The sequence below is a fragment of the Cataglyphis hispanica genome, chromosome 4, assembly GCF_021464435.1.
Source record: "Cataglyphis hispanica isolate Lineage 1 chromosome 4, ULB_Chis1_1.0, whole genome shotgun sequence".
NCBI lineage: Eukaryota > Metazoa > Arthropoda > Insecta > Hymenoptera > Formicidae > Cataglyphis > Cataglyphis hispanica.
The window spans coordinates 11,154,083-11,174,094 of record NC_065957.1 but is presented as its reverse complement, the minus strand read 5'-3'; the positions used below and the strand labels follow the sequence as shown (position 1 = coordinate 11,174,094).

At 39.9% G+C, this 20,012-nt stretch overlaps 1 protein-coding gene across 1 annotated transcript in view; it reads right to left on the bottom strand.

The window, feature by feature from the left end:
- The window catches only part of LOC126848785 (nuclear pore complex protein Nup88), a 63,337-nt gene that overhangs the window by 4,130 nt on the left and 39,195 nt on the right, over positions 1-20,012 (bottom strand). Inside the window, exons 2-3 of the mRNA XM_050589979.1 lie at positions 13,131-13,300; positions 181-294 (exon numbers count right to left, since the gene is read on the bottom strand). Of these exons, the coding sequence (XP_050445936.1) occupies positions 181-294; positions 13,131-13,300 (284 nt within the window). The remainder of the gene's footprint in view (positions 1-180; positions 295-13,130; positions 13,301-20,012) is intronic.

Sequence of the window (20,012 nt, the reverse complement as noted above, 5' to 3'; positions counted from 1 at the left end):
GATAATATAAATTTTATTTTTAACAATATCTCGTATAGACATGCGCGAACGCTCAATTGACAAGATTGATGATGAGATGATAGACTCGGCGAATAATAATTATATGCGGGTTGAAATAAAAATATTTTAGTTGATTAATTCTGTTCGAAAGAACAATCGCGTGACATTTTTTTTAATTACCGAAAAGAGTTTTCTGATGTCAAAACCAATAGATGCGAGTCATTCGGAGAACCCGGATGCCATCGCGTTCGTTGAATTTCCGCAGTTGCTCCAAAATCTCCAAAATTATGATTTCTGTAATGAGAAAATAAAGACAATGAGAAATAGCAACATCGATTATAAAATATTTTTATAGTTACATTATTTTATTTATTATATAAAAATTGGTTACCATTTGCAATTAATCAATAATCACTGCAATATAAAATATAAGAAAGATTAAACTTTAATTTTTTTCAACTAAATCAATGGAAATGTCATTGATTAAAGCAGTGACAAGATTTCATCGAAGCTTCCGTGAAAATAATTATACTTTGCTTCTCCATCTATTGATTACAATAGTAAGATTTCGCATAACTAATATTCAAATTTAGAATTATATGTTTATTACATTTCTTTATTCTTAAGATGAGAAAAGGACACAAAAAATGAACAAGGCTCTTGTCAAACACATTTCTTTAACAATATATATATATATATATAGCTAAATTTATATATAATATTATGATATATATAAGATGCATTTTTTTAAATATCACTAATTGAGAAATAGCTACTAATTGATTCTTCCAATAATTCTTTCTTCTTATATGATTGAAATATAACTGCTTATCAGTGATATAAATATACTAATTCCATTTAAAAAAGTATGCTTATAACATGCATATAAATATAAATATGCAATATGTATCTGCTATTTCCTTGTAATTAATTAAAAAAATGATTAAAAGATAGATGATGGTTTTTCAAAATTTATATGTATGACCATAAAGCGAGAGAAAAATATGCATAGAAATGGACGTGAGGCATCGATCCAAGCTGGATTCGCGCCTAAGCAAAGAGAGGCGCATTCGACCGTGCGGATGAGCATTAATGGCTTTATAATCTAATGAATTTTTAGGTTAAGCGTCGGGAAGGACGAGCGGGAAATCCAGATAGGTTTTTCCCCGCGATTTATTGCCGAGAAAGAAAAGACGGGGGTTACGGCGCGAGAGCGTCCGTCGCTTATCTCTCGCGTTTGTCGGTGCCTTCCGACCGATGGGTAACAAGCAAATTTATCCGCTTATCAAAGTAATAATAATTATCTGCCTTCGAGAAAAAAAAATATATGTTCAATTCTTGAATAGAGATTCTGATTTTTCTCTTCTAATTTTTCGGTAATTTTTCAATTTTTCTCGCAAAAATTCTTCTCAAAGCAACTAACTTTTCGGATTACATCTTTACATATGCTTTGCGACGTCATTTTGAGAAAATGTAATGTTTGTATTTTTAAATCCATTGTACTCAAAATGTTATCATTAGTTGTACGCATTGTTGAGATGATCTTCTTAAATGAAGCGACTGCATGATCTCTTTCTTCAAAGGACATTATGCTTTGCTTAGTTAATCCGAATGTGTTCATAATCGTTTACGTTTTACGTAGACGCTATTATTTAATTCACTCATTTACGAAATAAAAATTACGTAATTCGTCTCGGTATCTTAAATAAGGGCGGACGGAGAAAGCGGCCGCCGTGCGGGAGGAACAACAGTGACTTAAACGCAATAACGAATAATACGGTAGGGAAGTTCCTAGAGAATAAAATGATACGACATACCGTGTAAGATCTCTACTTTGAAGTCAGGTCCGTGCCGTTCTTTGTACAAATTGCGAGAAAAGCGCAACGCAAAAAGCGCGTCTACCGCCACCGGGGTTAATACGTTTACGTAGGGAAATTATTTTTAATTTTTCTAGACGTGCTCCTCTCTCTCTCTCTCTCTCTCTCTCTCTCTCGGAAGAAGAGAGAAGGAGAGAGAAAAGGTGAGGTCGGGACACGAGGGTGTGGCAGAATGCGCGGCACTGCCGTGTAAGAATTTCTTAATTAGATTCGAGCAGCTGCACGGCCTCTCATTCTTTTGTTTAGGCGAAAAATTTTCCGGTAAGTCGCGATCGCGGATACCAGGTCAAGAATTTGTGCTTTATTAGATGTTTTTTCGGCCTTGATTTAAGAGCGTTCTGCAGATTCAATTTTCTTCATTGCCTCGATCACGAATATTCTACACGTTGCTTGTTTCGAGGTAAATTGATTTCCCGATCTACTTTCAGACAGTCATCTTTTTTTTTTCAATTAAAATCTCGTTTTTGCTCCGAAAGTATTTTCAAAATCATATTAAAGTGAATGAATGAATTTAATTAATTTAATATATTTTGATTTATATTTAATTTCACGTATGTACGTAATATTAAAATCTTAGACAGTAACATATTTACTTTATTTAATAGGATAAATGACCAGAAATGGATATTTATGCGATACACTCTCTTCAAATCTTTTTTCGGTGGCAGTGTCAACGAATATCGAATACACAATGGGGTTTGCGAGCACCCTTAAATGCGTTGGTCCTGTTGCCATTCATTTTATTTAGGAATATTCAACGCCATCGAACGCAGCATCTCCGCGGGCACCACATCGCGGTAATCAAGACAGCTTAATACCTATCAGAAATACGCGCGCGAAGGGGTAGGCATAAATTCTGATAATTTCAAAATTGTGACAGAACGAAGAAAAATTCTCGAGGGAGGTCGCGGTGAAAAGTGCGAATAAATCGTTGCGTATGCCTTTGTCAACGAAACGGCCGCGAGTCAGGCGGACATAGGAGGGTTGGAGCTCGCTGGGGTGAGAATCACAACCACCACCACCACCACCACCACCACCACCACTACCATCACCATCGTGTCTGGCCCTTTTTTTTTCCATCCTATCTCTCTCTATCTCCTCTATGTGTCCTATCCCCCTCCCTTCATCTCTCTTCCAGCCCTTTCGCTCGCTCTCACTCTCTCTCTTTCTCTCTCTTCGCCGGTGCGTGCGTAATTTTTATCAATTATTAAGAACTCCTGGCGCGCGCTTGTGCTGGTGGCCGTGTCGCCGTTCTGCACGGGACGTATGTACTAACGGGGTGTATAACCCGGAGAACGTTGTGTGCCGGTGATACCCGATGCCCACTGTCTTTTTCTCTCCGCAACGCCGGACCTTTTGCTCACTTTTTCTGGCATGCCGCGGACATTAATAACGGCCACGGGCTAACCACCGCCGTCAACCCCCTTGCCAACGTTACCGTGTCCACAGCCGCGGAAAGTGCGAGAGTAATAATAAAATATACGAAATGTAGGCGAGAGTATCTCTCGTTGTGCGAGCGAGCGAGCGGGCGGCTGCCGCGCCGAGGCCGACAAAACAAACGTCGCGACGTTACGGTGTACCTTTCATTGTCCGCGAAAAGGTACGCGGATCTCCTCGCGTTATAATAATTTAGAGCGACGCTGTGTGCGAGCCGCGCTGCGGGCCCTGATTTTAGCTTAATAGAACGCCGGCCGGTAGATTCGGCCGGGGCTTGCTGCGTTGGCGTGTTTCTCGCGAGAGATTGTCATTATTCTCGCGGAGACCGGACAATTTCTCAACTCGCGACGTAGACACAAAATTATGACGATTTGTATAGGAGATTCAGGATATAAAGATATTCTTACAGAATTGATACTTATATACACAAATAATGTTTGATAGCTGCTGTTTGATATCTTTACGAGTCCGTGTACATACAGGCATATAAACCTAATGAAAATGTATACTTTCTCATTGCACATTTTACATTTAAATGTTTCCTTTGTGACAAATAAATTTCTATTTACTAAAAAGATAGCTGTGTAAATAATTGCATCAGGCAATGGGAATTTTGACAAGTAAACAAATGTGTAGCTGTCAGATAGAGTTTCGTAATGTTTCGGCTGTCACGTGGCTTTTACATCGACGTGCATCCTTTATATAGCGATTATGTACTTCGAACCCTCGCAGGGACAATGTTTAGCTTAATTCTGCCCGGCATGCCCATAACGGGCGTAATATCGTTCAGTTACTTGGAATATTTTTATTACATCCTCGCGGAAACGCGGCGCATGAGGAAAGGGGCGGCTAAGACTAAGAAGGTTGGTGGCAGAATTGTGGGCTTCCGGGATCTGCCGGGCTATGCTCACGATATAACGAGAGCCATTATGATAAGCGGATGCATAGATTAGACATTACTCGTTAACCCGCCTGTGCGCGACGCTCGAAGCTCGAAAGACATCGCCTGCCGCTATCAAAAGAGCCTGACGAGAAATTGGTGACGATCGCGATGATCCTAATTATGGTATCTGTGTTATAAATTTCATTACTTAATATACGGATATGCGACTGAACAGTTGTGTAATAAATCAAATATATCAGATGAGTGTGACGTTTCAATTTAATTTTCGAAGATTAGATGTGTTATGTGTGTGTATTTATATATCAATAATATATTTATTAAAAATTATATTTTATATTCAATATTATATATTTTAGAGAGAAAATATTTTTAGCATATAAAATATAATACGTTAGACGTATTATTTTAATTTTAAACGTATATAGTAAACGCAGATTTCCCTTATCAGGATGTTTTCGAATAAACAATAGATTAATCGATCCACGATTTCGGCTCTTAATTGTTTCGACCACACCTCATCGGTTCGCTCATCGGTACTCGTTACAACAACAAACTGCCACATTACACTACGGAAGTTCTCTCATCCTGAAAGGGGACGGAAGTTCTCTCATCCTGAAAGGGGACGGAAGACTTCCTTCCCCCCTCCCCCCCTCCTCTTCCACCCCCTTTTGCTCGTCCGAGGGCGCGGGGGCGGCCCATAAAATCGGGATGTTGCGCAAAATATAACGACCGACGTTCTCCTGGCGCTGGCTGACGCTCCCATCGTAATTCATTCCCGACTCTCGCTTGCCTTCGCCTTCCCGACGACACCTGCGTCGGCAACTAAGCCCGTTAATTCTCGACGCCGCGTCGCGACGCGGCCCGTCTCTCCATCGCCCTGCCATCGGCTCGGCTCACACCGGGAAACCAGGCTTCCCGGTTGCGCCATCCTGACACGTTCCGGTTCTCGATCTTTGCCGGTGCTTACCCTCGTAGATAGCGCGCTGTATTCGCCCCCTCCCCCCTCATCCTCGATGACGCGAGTGTCGAGTCTCGTCGAGTATTTCGTAGCACATCCCAGGGTGCAATACGTGGCGTGGGATAATTAGATAATGTAATAATATATGTAATAAAATATATGTAATAATATATGTAATAATATTATAATAGTAATAGTGCGCGAAAATTTTACATATCATTTGAAGACGATTAATCTCTCCCTTTCTTTCTCGCAAAGAAATTGTATTGATAATGAAGATCGCGTTGATTCTATATGTTCAAAATTAAAATGTAAAAGATTGTAATATAAAATCTAATCTGTTTTCAAATAAAAATTTAGATAATTCGATTAATTTTTCACGCAATTCGACGAAACTGTTTAACCCCGCTAATTATTTTTTCTTCGATGATTATATTTTCATTTTTTTTTTTTTTTAGGCTTTTAATCGAACTGCCGCGTAATATTAATTTAGAATAAAAATTAGGTCGCATGTAAAGGCTTAAAATAAGCTCAGTTATCTTATTTTTCTAAAGAGAAAGAGAACGAACGAATCCGACCGCGATATCGACTTTGTGTCACGCGAGCACGTGTCTTTGGTCATGAAATGCGTTGCTCGAAACGGACGTAGATAGGTAGGTAGGTAGGTAGGTAACCGTCGTGGCTACGACGGAAAACGGCAAACAAAGGATACCGAGTCCGTAGTGCGAGAACAGGAGTGGCCGGCCGGGCACCCCCGGCTGTTGGCGCGGGTGCCCGTGGCTAGCACACGTACCGCCGTAATTAAAAGAACCGACAGATGTGTCTTTCTTTCTCTTTCTTTCTTTCACCGTCGGCTTTTATTTCGTTACGTGAAACGACGACGACGACGACGACGACGACGACGACGACGACGGCGACGGCGACGGCGACGACGTCGACGGCGACTGAAACGCGTCTCGCGTATTTAAATTCTTTGCTACGGCGCGACGCTTGGAATTCTTTGATTAGACGAAGGTACTGCGACGCGGATAGATGAATGCACGAGTTTGCATATCATTGCTATCATGATAATTGAGTAAATCGGGATTCATATGTGCACGAGGGATCCATTATCTCTTTGTCAGCAGAAGTTTTTACATAGATTAGAAAACTCTTACGCAAATTTTATTTCCTGGTGTTTCGTTAAAAATAATATAAAATATGATCTGCATATCATCGAGATAGAGTTCTCTTTAAAATCATAGTTTGATTAAAATTTCCAATTGGATTATATTTCATCTATATACTTGAGAATAATAGAATTTTTATTCAATTTGAAGCTCGATAATCGTGATTAGATATATTGTCTAGTTTCAATTATTGACTGTTGGATAAATTAAAAATGCATAAAAGTCTTGTGAAAAACGAGTATCTTTATGATCGAATGTAAAGATGATGGGGCAGATAAATGAAACTCTCGTTCGTATCGCGAACAAATTGTCCGATTATATAGTGTAATGGCGAGCTTTTTAATTCCGCGCGATCTCTCGTAATTTAACTCTTTCGTTAACGCTGATTCGACGAGAAATATCGTTCGGCCGGCAATAAAGTTTCAGGCCGGGCCGGCCTGATAAAGCGCGACACACGTAAACCGTAAAACGGCTTATACGCTTTTTCCTCGGCGTGCCGACATTTTTCAAAAGGCGCGGATATCATCGGGGACCATCTAAATCATCCCGCGCGCGAGTACAACGCGACCCTATGCTCGGTCTCCGCAAACAACCCCTCCTCCCGTGTCCATCCCACCCCGCCAATCCCATACTCGCCGCGAAAACACCGGCAAGCCGGTGATTTTCGTTAGTGCTTGCTCATCGAAAAAAAGTAGAAAAACGGGGGTAGATTCGAAGTGTGGGGTGTAGATGTATGTTTGGAGACGGGTCTCTCTATCTCTCTCTCTCTCTCTCTTAGCATGATCGCGCGTGTATATATGTGTGTGTGTGTGTGTGTGTGTGTGTGTGCAGCCACCGCGTGTGGTCGACCGAGATTAGCTTCGGGATTACATATGTAAAACCATTAGGTTAAATCATTTTTTAAATAAACGCAAGTGGCCCCCTTTTTCCCTCCCGAAACCAGCGGCCCGGGTCAGATAGGAGAACGATTTTCGCGCGTTCGCGTAGGCGGGTAGAAAAGGGGGATAGGGGAGGGAGTGATTCAGCCCCCCGTGGGTGAAATATTCCGTAGCACGTTCAACATATGCTCGAGAAACTCTCGCCAGCGCGCGATTGACCGCTTCTGCAACCGGTTGTCCGTGGAATTTCCGCGTTCGGAAATAAATGAGCTTGCACGCGTGACAGATTAGCCAGTGAACTTCATGGCGCATCGTAAATCTATCTTCTTTATTGTTTGCCTTTCGAAAATTTCAAGTGAATACAGCAGAACGTATATAAGTTCAGTAAATATTTTTTACCTTCACTTCTGCTTAAAATGGTTCACTACGTAATAGTTTTTAAATCAGTTTGCACTTTTGTACCCCGACAATTTAAATAATCTTAAGTGACTTCTTTTTATAGTAATATATTTAGATTTTATTCAATTCTATTTTTTTGATCTTTTTTGAGCACCTTGTATATGTCTTCCAATTTTTAATACATTTTTTCTCTCTCTAAAATAATCGTAAGCCTCATACTTAATGTCTTTTAAAATATCTTTTATTAAGCAAAAAAAAAAAAAAAATATTAAATGAAAAATATTAAATGAAAAATTGTATGATATTCGGCGATAATAAAAAGCGTTAAAATTTGATATATGTGGAAATTTTAGATTTTGTAGCACATCCGATGCGCATACATTGTCTGACTATCATAATCTATATTAGTCAACTTGATGTGTCTAAATATAGTGCTATTTCAATTTACGTCTGATCAATTATAGTTTTATCTACTGATGCAGATTTAAGTTTGACCAGTTATGCATCTTCATCTACTAGTAGAATAATTATTATTTTAGAATCTAATTATTACCTGTGTAGCACAATACTTTTTGTATTACCGCGCATGGATAATGTTTAATATATGTGTATAAAAAAATCAATTTATATTTAATCGTAGAGTGAGTATAACTGCGTCGGCGCAGTTCAAAGTGCGATGTAAAGCTGAATATTTTTCGGCTGTGATAAAACCGCAAATCTGGCAGTTACATCGTGCAAACAGTAACTCGCGATACGATGGTTTTTAATATAAATTTTGAGAAATGTGTGGTTGTGCGGAAGATATAAAATAGTCGCCGGCATGTCCACACATCCACTCTTGCGCCGCCATAAACATTACGTGCCCAGACAAATATTTCTTTCACACCAAACGCTATGTGATCCTGCATTTTTTGTTCGATCTAAAAGATATAAATTCAATTTACCGCGGCGATATCGCCAGAGTTTGCGCTTTTATCATTTGTTGCCAACGTGTCGTAAAGATAATCGGGGCAATAAATTGCCTGATACTACAAAAATAAACGATACTTCATTATATCGCATAGAATAATTCGTTTCTTAAAATTGTTAAAAAAAATCTCGATGAATTATAGAAATAATAAAAAAATTATTATTTACATTAAACTTTTATATACTTTTGTATATATTTTATGTATCTTATATATTATATTTTATTAGCTAATCTGTAATGCAATTTATCTATTACAATTTTATGAAAAAAATTGAATGAGAAAAAAAATGTCAATAATTATACTCCTGCGACAATAGACTGCAAATAATCTATAATAACAATATTCTATATTTTTTTAGATTAAAATTAATTTGCTACGAGAATATATCTTAAATAATAAAGTCATCAATTAGGAAATATTTGTACCTAATTACATAGTGTGTCAATTATCTATTTTCTATTTTTTTGCTGCGGTGTCTCGCTTATTTCACGGAACTCGGAATCTGAGAGTTCACGGATGAAGAGCAGGCATTAGGGGTTTACGAGGCGAATATACCATAGGATGGTTCGGCGAGACGCTCGCGGTGCTGGCGAGTGGATTGAGCAAAGTTTGGCGGGGCGGGGGATGAGGGGGTTGGTTATAAGAGGTAAGAATTATTCATAAACGTAGGCTGACTTTTAGTGAAGGAGAAGGGAGGAGAGCGAGAGTGAGAGCGAGAGAAGAAGTGGCGGAGAGAAATCTACGCCGTTTCCGAGAAACTGAAATCTACCGAATATTAAGGCAGGTGCTAAGGGGGTGACCGGGGGAGGCTGTGCGAGGTCCTCCTCCACAGACCGCATAATAAACACATAACGGTAATCCTTAAAACAATAATTAGCCGCGCGGACCAACCAAGAGGCGACGATCTTCCGGCCGCCGCGTGGAATGGCGCCGCTTTCGCAATTCGTTGTTGAATTAATACGGGGACTCGCGATGGTGATCCACCCATACTGTGACCGCATTACGCGGTACGAATTGTACTTACTTCCTATAGCGATTATCCGCGGAAGGGTATTGCCGCTGCCTTTGGGAGGAGAGTAAACTGTTATTGGCTAAATTGTTGTTATTTGCCGTTATTTACTACGTTATTTATACTAACACTTTACGAGTGCGCGTCTATCGCATTGTATGATTTTTAAGATTTTCTATATTTATGTATTTATACTTAATTGTGTGAAATTTTAAAAGATAAGGAGTTCAAAAATTCTTTTATAATATTATAAACGCAATTTAAATTATAGAAAGATTTTTATTATTGTATCATATAAATAATTATTTGAGAAAGTGAATAAAGACATAAAACAGACTTAAATCCAAATAGTACAATCCTCTATTTGTTAAACCATGCTTGACTACATGTGTCGACTTAAACAAATTTGGTAATATTAGATAAATATGTGAATAAAATTATAAAAGCTAAAAAATATATTATATATACAGGATATATCTCTTAAAACATAATATTCAAAAAACAAAATATTAAGTATTAACTTCAATTGATAATAATCGTGCTACAATAAATTAAATAATTCATTAATTATTATCCATGATATTGATAATTAAATTTTTAACAAATATAAAGATTTATGTTATATTTTAACAAATTTTTCTCAAAAGAATAACCTATGAATATATCTCACAAAAAGATAATTATTATATCTATATTAAACTAAACAAATATATATTCACGTAAATAATTATATATTCTTATTAATACGCGACTCTATATACGACAAATGGATCACAAAATAAAATATCTCGTCATTAATCTAAAACAAATATAAAATGAGCGTAAAATAAAAAAAAAAAAACTGCATTAACGACAACATTCCGTACATTTTCATTCTGGCTGATTTTGTGCAAACGGAACTGCCAGAGATTCTTGATCCTCAGGGACATTTAAAACATCCGAGGCAAGGGCGAACGAACCTCTCGCGAAGGTGAGAGAATCGTGCGGAGGTCCGTGCAACAAACGCGAGAGGTGGGCTTGAAATGAAGCGGAATAAGACCGAAGGGGTGCCGCGAAGTGGTAATAGTTTTAATCCGGTGTCTTGAAGTCAGGATTTGGCGGCGCGGCAGTTAGTGGTATGCCGGTAAGTCCAAGCGAACCCACTTCGCGCCTCTGATATCATAATCCGAATAATCACTATTATTGCCGCCATTTGCTTAATCCGAGGCCCATCCACCTCCCCGCATCGGCGACGCGGTCGCAAGCTACGGCACCTGTTATTCGGCTTCAGGACGCGCGACGAGAAGCGTCCAATCGAAAGTTTTCTTTTGCATCTTTAATCCCTTCAATTATTCCGTCCCTCTGGAACGAGAACGACGATTTGAATCTGGTTGTGATTCAAAGATGGATGAATAAATATCCGTCCATTCGATATCGGTCGTCGTAGTTTACGGGTGTCAATTTATCCATATTTAACTGTAATCTTTCAACCTTATCACGATTAAAATCGACTAGTTCTAATTTTAATAATATAATAATTTTAATAATAATTTTAATAATAATTACAAAAAATTAGTCTTGTAATACTGTGCTTTTAATTCAACGCGCGAGTAATTTTCAAAATTTTCTTGCTGCCCCCAATAATATTTTTTATTTTGTTTAACATAAGAGACATGGGGGGGGAGATTCTGGTGGAAATTCGCCATGATCGTGTATCGCGTGTTTATACAACTATTTGAAATCGTGGAATGATAACGCGCTCGGGACCTCGGCGAGAGGCTACGCCAACGCGTTCACCGGAAGTTCTGCGGGCAATAACGCATAAACTTCATTTAGCCTTATTTAAGCCGGCTGGGAGGCGGCAGAGACATTAAATCCCCGAGATTCGTTCTAATGGTCGCGACTCACTTAGAAACTGCGATCTTTCGCGTAGTGTGCGCGCATAATGCGCTCTCTCTCTCTCTCTCTCTCTCTCTACGTGCGTTCTTAATAAATTCGCTCGAACCCGGAGACCGGTTGAAATCGCCTAAGTGAAACGACGAAAAAACTTTAGCGCAAACTGCCGCTCTTAATTTGGCCAGTTTGTTTAGCAGCGGTCGCTTGTTCCTCTCTGTCTTGCCTTCCTCTTTTTCTCGCCCTCCTTCTCTTTGCCCTCTCGCCCTCTCTTTTTCCCTCTCCCTTTCGAGGAACAAGCGGTTCGTTCGTTTCCGGAAAAAGTTCGGAATTACGAATTAGCAGGAAGTCGGCAGGAAAGTACCTGCATTTATTCTGAATTCAGCTTATTATGAAATTATAATGCGGAGGACGACTTAAAACGAGCGGTTACCCCTTTCGCGTTTATATACCGTCGGTGAATTAAAGGTCATCGTATTTTGCTATTAATTACCGTTTAACTTAGTGATAAGTTTTCCGTAGCTCCGCATGCGATACCCTTTTTTCTCGTTGAGACTCAAATTTTTTATTACAGAGCTTTCTATATCGCACATATCGTTCCTTTAAAAGATTTGCTTAAAAAACTTATTGTTAGTCTATTTTTTTAAATTTTCTTTCGGGATAAGAGATCAAATTCTGAACGTACAAAATTGCGATTATGCTATTATTAATGAGAGAATTAATAATACAAATATAACAATACAAAATGCACAATAGATGTGGAAGCGTGGATGCTACGATCCATAAAAGGGGGATGCTGATCGACGATGATCGACTGCACCTTGATTCAACGATGCGCGGAAGAGAGTAATCTTCAACGGCGCTCGTAATTGCGCGACATTCTAATCGCCCGAAAGATTACGGCCGTGGGTCAGGGGCGCAAACGGGGGCCGGGGGAGAGGGGGTGGCGCACACCGCCGGGTAATGTTACGCAAGACAGTAGTCTCGGGTGGCATGTGTCGTTGATGAGGCGGTTAGTATTCAGCGGTGCTTCCTGGTCCCCCGGAACTTTTGAAAACTAACCGAGTAAAGCCACCTTAATTCCATAAGAGGGAGACCGAAGGGGTTTCCCGGGCGTCACCGTAACACCCTCTTAATTACAGGATATTAGGACGCCTATGGGAGACAGGGCGACGGCGCGGGAAGAAGCAGATAGCGCGATTTATTATCCGCCGCTAATCTTATCTCCGTTTTTTTTTTTCGATTTTTTCTCGCTACGCGCGTTTCTTCAAGGAGCGCGGATCGACAAAGACGCCAATGATTGATATTGAATATTCCGGCATTGCTATAATTTTATTTTCTTATATCCCCGTAAATATTTGAGAAAATCAAATAATTATTAAACATTTTATTGTACGTTTTATAATACTAATTTTAAAAAACTCAAATAGATTAAAACAATAAATATAAATTATAAATTTAATATAATTGTCACAATTTTTATTACGATGCAATCGTTCAGTTATTAAGAAATTTTATTTTTTTTGCGGATTTAATATAAAGTCAAACTTTTAAATAAATGGGCTTTTACTGCTGATATAATATTTAAGATGTTATCGCAGATAAGCAAAATTTTTATAGAAGTAACAACGATTTTGAATGTAAATGTGTACTTACGTGCAGAGAATCACATCCTTGCCGCCCTCGTAAACGGCGTCCTTGCCCCATCGTTTCGGTAGCTCCATGAGAGCGATACCCAAGTTGCCCCATAATGCTAACTGAGTTGCTGTCTCATTTATCAGTACATTCGTGATATCAAAAATTGGTGGATCCGTCGGTTGTAACGACTATAACAAAAAAGAAAGAAAAAAAAGAAAATAGTATTTATTCTGACATAATAATCAATCATCAAATATTAAATTATTTTATTGTTCTAATAATATATATTATGAGTTTTTATAATAAATACACAATTTTGCTACTAAGAAAATTGAATTCGCAAAATAAAGATCTCCGATTAAAGATTTCATCGGCTAGAACTTTTCCATTAATTAAAATTTTAAGAAGGCAAGCGAGGCGAGAAAGAAAAGTGGTACGTCGCCGATCCCGAAAACGTTTCCGCGCGAGGTATAAATTCATTATTACACGAGCCAGTAAGCACGCCGCAGGATTCCTCGCCCGATCGCTCCATTTTCTCTTTTGGACCCTCTCTCTCTCTTTCTCTTTTTTTTCCCCCTAGTCTATCCATCTACCTCTACCCGCGAGATATCTCCCCGTCTTCCTGCCTCTTTCGTCTCTTCCCTCCCCCGCCCTTCTTGCTCCGAGACGCGCATCGTCTATCGATTAAAAAACTTTATAATACGATCCCGCTTTCTCGTTTGTTTTCCAGTTTGATTTTTATCGTGCCGCTCCGGGAAAAAGGCAGGTGCACAATGTCGTCTCCACCCTACCCCTCGCAACCCCCCGATTCCTCTTCGACGTTCTCCTCCGCTACCCCCGTCTTTCTCCTTGCCCCGATATTTAATTTCGAACTAAGTTCGCCAACGCGAACATCATTACGAGGCGGCATCCCCGCAGGTGGGGTATCGGCGTGTATCAAGGGGCAATTATTTTTTTTTTTCTACCCAGAGGTAGGTTGGTTATTCCCCGGGTTTCTCTGATGGGGGAGACTTCTTTTCGTCTCGATATATCGAGTATCGTTGCGCCTCTCGTTCGACGCGGTATTGCGAAAACATGCAGACGGGATGGCAAATGAAACGAACTCGCGTAGAGGCGTGACGTGATTTTTCAAAATAAAAGTAAGAATGTAATTTAGTAATAATCTTTGTAGGATATTTTTTTAATACAAAAATAAATTGTCATAATTTATGAAAAATATATTATTTATCCATTAAATCCCTCAATCCTTTATCTTAGATCGAGACTGTATAATAATATAATATAAATTCAATATGTTTTAAATAAGCAAAAGAACTATGTCGATTTGTGCTCGTACAATCGATAAAAAAATCGAGTGCCACTGTGACAATGTGTAACATATTCGCACGTTGATTCATCCGGTATATTTTGGTGGCGGAGAGAGGGTTGGTTGAAAGCCAGGGCGATAAAGGGTGTCGGACGATGGTACGCGTGGCACGGAAGCGGTATGAGCAGGAAAATGGAAGGGTATAAAAGGGGGTGGTAAAGAGCGAGAGGGGAAGAGAAATACAGAGAGAGAGAGAGAGAGACAGCGCGGGATTCCCGGGTACCGATGCCGACACACTGGCGCGCGAGGCTGTAATGCGTTATTAATGAACACCAAGAATTTCATTAAAGATTGTTTGTATATCAAACTGTCCACTAAATTATGCCCTATAACCCCCGTGGCGCCTTTACGCGCCTGGAAACTATTGGCTGCCTTTTCCGACCTCCATGTGCCATCGATGATCCGCTAGACTGGCAAAAGTCACACTTGTCGTCATAAAAGACGAATAAACTACTATCGATCGCGTTCATTTTTTAATCTTTTTCATGATTCATTTACGATTTAACGATTCGATCGATCGACAATCGTTAACAATATTCGTCGACGAAGTCAGTTATTTCGCGACCTTTAGGACATACATTATTAGAAGGGACGATATAGGTAGCTAGGACATGGCGCGTGCGACGAGAGGAGCAAGAAGGACGTGTGTGGAGGACGAGAGAGAAAGAGGATGAGGGTTGCGAGAGGACGAGCGAGTGTCGGATGAACGGAGAAGAGACAGAGAGAGAGAGTAAAGAGCGTATAGGGCACGGGTGGTAGGAGAGATACAGTTAATCGTTGGGAAGCTATTAACTTCGGACTGGAATGCTCCATAGCGCCTCATTTCGTTCAATGCAAATTTACACCCGACGCCAACCACTTATAGCGCGCGCTCTTCCTTCTCTTTCGATGTGAAAATTCGAACTGCAAAACGAATGTGGTGCCTACCAGCGATAATTTTCTTTTTTCGCTTTCAATATTTTGTAGATAAACAAAAAATGTCCGGATGTGAAACGTAAATATTTATAAAATAAAAATAATAAATATCAACAAAATAAAGAATAGGTATTATAAAATTTAAACTTTGATAAGCTTATATGAGAGAATTATTATCAAAATTGAGGTATATGTAAGAATTATAAAAAAAGTTTTTGAAAACTTAAAATGTACACATAGAAACAAAAAAATATTGGATTCGTTAGCGTTCGATACAATAATATTGTTTCAAAATGAATGGAAATTAAAGACGTGAAAATTAAAAATGTGGATTAAATCTTGGGAAGTTTAATAGGAGTCACATAGGCAACGAAGAAGATTCCGCTCCTTCAACTTATCCAATTTGGTTGTCTCTCGTAGACGATCAACGTCGTAATCGGTGACCTAGCTCGGTTCGCAGCTCCAAGGAAACTTGGACCCTTCTGCTTCCATCGCCGTTTCTACCTTCGCCCTCCCCCGATCGTGCCATCCGCATGTTGCCTTATTAGTTTAGAACTTAGGTTTACCGTAAAGTCGCGCGTGTCACTTATGATCAAAGTCTACCTGCCAAACGACAAGTTCTCAACTTCGTTTCTCGTCGAATTGAATGTCCGAGAACAGTTCCGGAATGACGATCATCGATTTTCACGCAAAATTTCTCTACTATTTTCTCGGATATTATTCCTCAAAGAAATTTATCTTATCGTTAAAAGTACGAAGTTAAATATTTGCTCGAGTTGAGAGGCTCGTGACGCGAATTATATTCTGATTGATGTGAAGTGACGCAACTTTCGTGATCTTTGGCAATGTATTCCTTTCACATTGCAGCGTTTATTTGTTGTTTGCTTGGCAAACATCGGTCCAAGACAAATCCCGGACGCGAGTTGTCATATAGCCGGCCGAAATATCGCGCTGGCTGCGCGATTTAACGCGCGAAATTGCGCACGTACGACGAAGCGGACCTGACAAATGGCAATGTAACGGGTGCTCAAGATACACATAGTTAACAGCGAGAGATGCGGCACGAGTTGACTAACGACGTCGGGCGTTCTCGCGCTATATAATTTCAAAACATACACGCGGGCACGCGGCCGAAATGTCGCGGATAGAAAGGAGAGGGGAGGGGAGGGAAAGAGAATGAGGGGGTGACCCGCGAAACATTGCGAGCCATGACAGCGCCTTAATATGAACAAATGCCGGACTATATTTCAGCTAGGGTTTGCTTTGCATTATTCGGCTAACGTCCTCGTTTGCCATCCTTACGCAGATGCCTTACATTATGACGACCGCTCTTCACGCGCGGAATGGTTGTACTTCTCTTTTCGGGTCCGCAGAAACGCGCGAATATTACCGAATGTGAATTGATACAAATGTACGCGAGGGGTGCGCGCCATTCAAACGGCAACGTCCGAAAGATATGTCTCTAAAGTTGGAAACTGAGTGCATATATTTTATATATTCTGTTAACATGTGATAGCGAGATATATTTCACACACAATGGCAATAACGGCGGCAATAAATTACATTTTTATCAATTTATGTGACGATGTGATATATGAGATTATCATAAACGTGAATTTATAAAGAGAAATCAATAAGTAAAATTATTATATTAATAGGCAAGAGTATTATTGTTTCGATGAGAAAATGATTTCTCGTGTTACTTTATGATTTCGCGGCGCATAAAAATAAAAAAAAAATAAAAAAATAAAATAAAAAGACTCGAGAGAGTGAGAGAAAACATTTAAAGAGAACGGGTCAAGATAGCTCGGAATATAAGTCGGATTTTAAGAAACCGTGACAAGACTTGAGATGTTTATCTGACTGGTGCTTAGCGAGAGTTGGCGCAATGTTAATGGATCTTGCTCTCGCAGGAGGGATAAAGAAGGAGGGAAAGAAACTGTACAGAGGAGGAAAAAGAGAAAAGTGGAGGGCGAGGAAAACGGCGAAGAGACGCGCGACAGTCGTGGAAATGGATGTGTTCACATTATACCCTCTGTTCTTTTAATTTCTTCAAAGGACTCCCCACCCTGCCACACACCGTGAGCCATCCTCGCTGATGCCCGCAGCCTCCACCCTCGCCCCCGAATTAATAAGGCGTCGACAATGTGATGTCTTTTTTTTTTTCTGCGCCCCCGAACGGGACGACAGACAGCCGACCCAAAGTGAATGAAGGCTCTCGGTAAGAGGAAGAGCAACAGGGAGGGTACTCTCTTACCGGTACTTAGTGGCGGGATGAGCCGAGCTGCCGTTAATAAATGTGTTTCTAGCAGCAAAAGAAAAAGAGAGAGGAAGAGAGAGAGAGAGAGAGAGAGAGAGAGAGAGAGAGAGAGAGAGAGAGAGGGAGAAGACGAAACAACAGTGCGGAACATGGCACTCTCTCGTTAGATTCTGCCGACGACGACCCCAGGGAATACGTCTTAACGAGGAGAAAACTTTTAAATGCGCAAGGGCGTCATTCGTCGACGTCGAAATCCGTCTCATCTCGTTGCTTCTCCTTGTCGTGTCGGCCTCGACAAACGCGGGATCAATCCACGATTATTAATCGAGCTTCACGTCGAGTTCGGAAAATAAACGCAGAAAAGATACATGCATTGATATTCCGTTTTTTTTTTTTAATTTACAATATAACATCTATTACATAATATCTATTATATATATTCTATTTTATCGTGTATTTAAAGTAATATAAGAATGATAAATTTAGTTTGCCTTTTAAAAAAAATTCAAGTAATAACTATACAAGTTAAATTTAAAGTTCTATTAAATTATTTAAATGCATCATCATATCTTGTTATCCTATTTATTAGCTGATTTATCGATCGAAATCATTTGCCGTTACACTCCGCGTGCGGACAATTTTGGCCCTCTCGACGGGACGTTGATAAAGGTCAGTTGATTTTCGAGGCCGGAATAATGCTCCGTTACGCGGCCGGCAGGATAACCGCCACGGTTAATGAATCGACGTAATCAGGGGGTGCGGGATCGCAGGCGACGAATGACAATCGAGTTTTGTATTAATGCCCGACCGCGCCCACGGCGGATAGCCATCAGGCTGATCGCTCGTTTAATCAAGCGGGCCGCTAACGCGATTAACTTATTGCGTACGCTTTCACCGTTGCGTACACACACACGTGAGACACGCGTGAATCAGCGATACGCGCGAACGTAATTGCCATTACAGTCACTCTTTTCTGTTTTCCTCCTCCCTCGCACGCTTCCCGCGCTCTCTTCCTCGCGAAAGAATTCGCCGATATCACTGGGCACGTCCTTTTATTTGTATAGTTTCGTGATCACCCTTTCGAAATGTTATCTTTTGCGTTCATCAGCTGACTCGATGTCGCTTCCGTCCTGTCATTCCCTTTTAATTATTTTCAACTGTTATTACAATTGAAGTTACTTACATTATATCTCACGCAAGCGAGATCATGTGATTTAGAAAGCGAAGCAACATTCGCGGAGGGAGATTGCTTTCCAAGATATTAACGGAGAGAGAGAGAGAGAGAGAGAGAGAGTACTAAAATTTCCCTTCTGTAGTTATAGAATGTTTTGTTCGTACGAATTGCTCCTGCACATCCGTCGAATGTAATTTCTATGCGGAGAAAGAGCCGCGAGCTCCATCATCGTGCAAGTGGCCACCGGTGAAGTAAAATTCCTTTCGTTCGTCGCTGCGCGCTGTCTGGTCATCTACGCGCCGTCTCTGCGGTTGATATACCCGTATTTTCTGAAGTGGAGATATGCATACTTTATGCGTACGTTCTCCAGCCGGGCGTCCAAGAACCGAGGCGCCAATGTCCGCATGCATGACCACGACGACATGCACATAAACGCGAATGCCCGGTGAACGGTCACGAAGGCAACAAAGTCAGCACCAAGTCAGCGGCCGCGTATTATGATGCGCCTTTATTAAAATGTTGTAATATTGATTTTTTTATTAATGTATTTGAAGTATATTAATGTAAATTGTGTCACATTTCCGCTCCAATACATACTAAACAATTATCAATTTTGTATTTTAATATCGATTTAAGAAATTTTCGAATTCTTCTCGATCATATGAATAACATCTCTCGTATGTAAATAAATTTTATTATAATTTTCTTTGATATTTGCTTCATTAAGTATACCTACATAAGATATAATCGATTCGCAATTAAATATATTATTCTATATAGAACATGCATAAATAAATACAACGTTACTCAAATGATTTAAAGAAAGAATTAAAATCCTTTCATTAATTTAATAAATGTCTTATTTATATTTTTTACAATGCGATGGACGCAGGTACAAGTTAATCATCTCGAATAAATAAAAGAATAGCAGCAATCCATATTGCAATTTTTTTATGTCTTACCATCCGTCACTTTTCCAGCTCATTTCCGGAAATAGATGTGCCCGCTTATTTTATACTTCGACCGCGAGGCGCCAATGCCTGCATGCATGACCGCGTTGCGTACATAAACGCGAACGTTCCACGTCCGGTGAATAGTCCGCAAATTCCGTACAATGTAAGGATCAGTAGGTGGGTGGGCGCGGAAGATTACAGCCTGAACCCTCGTCGTGCAAGGGATGGGAAA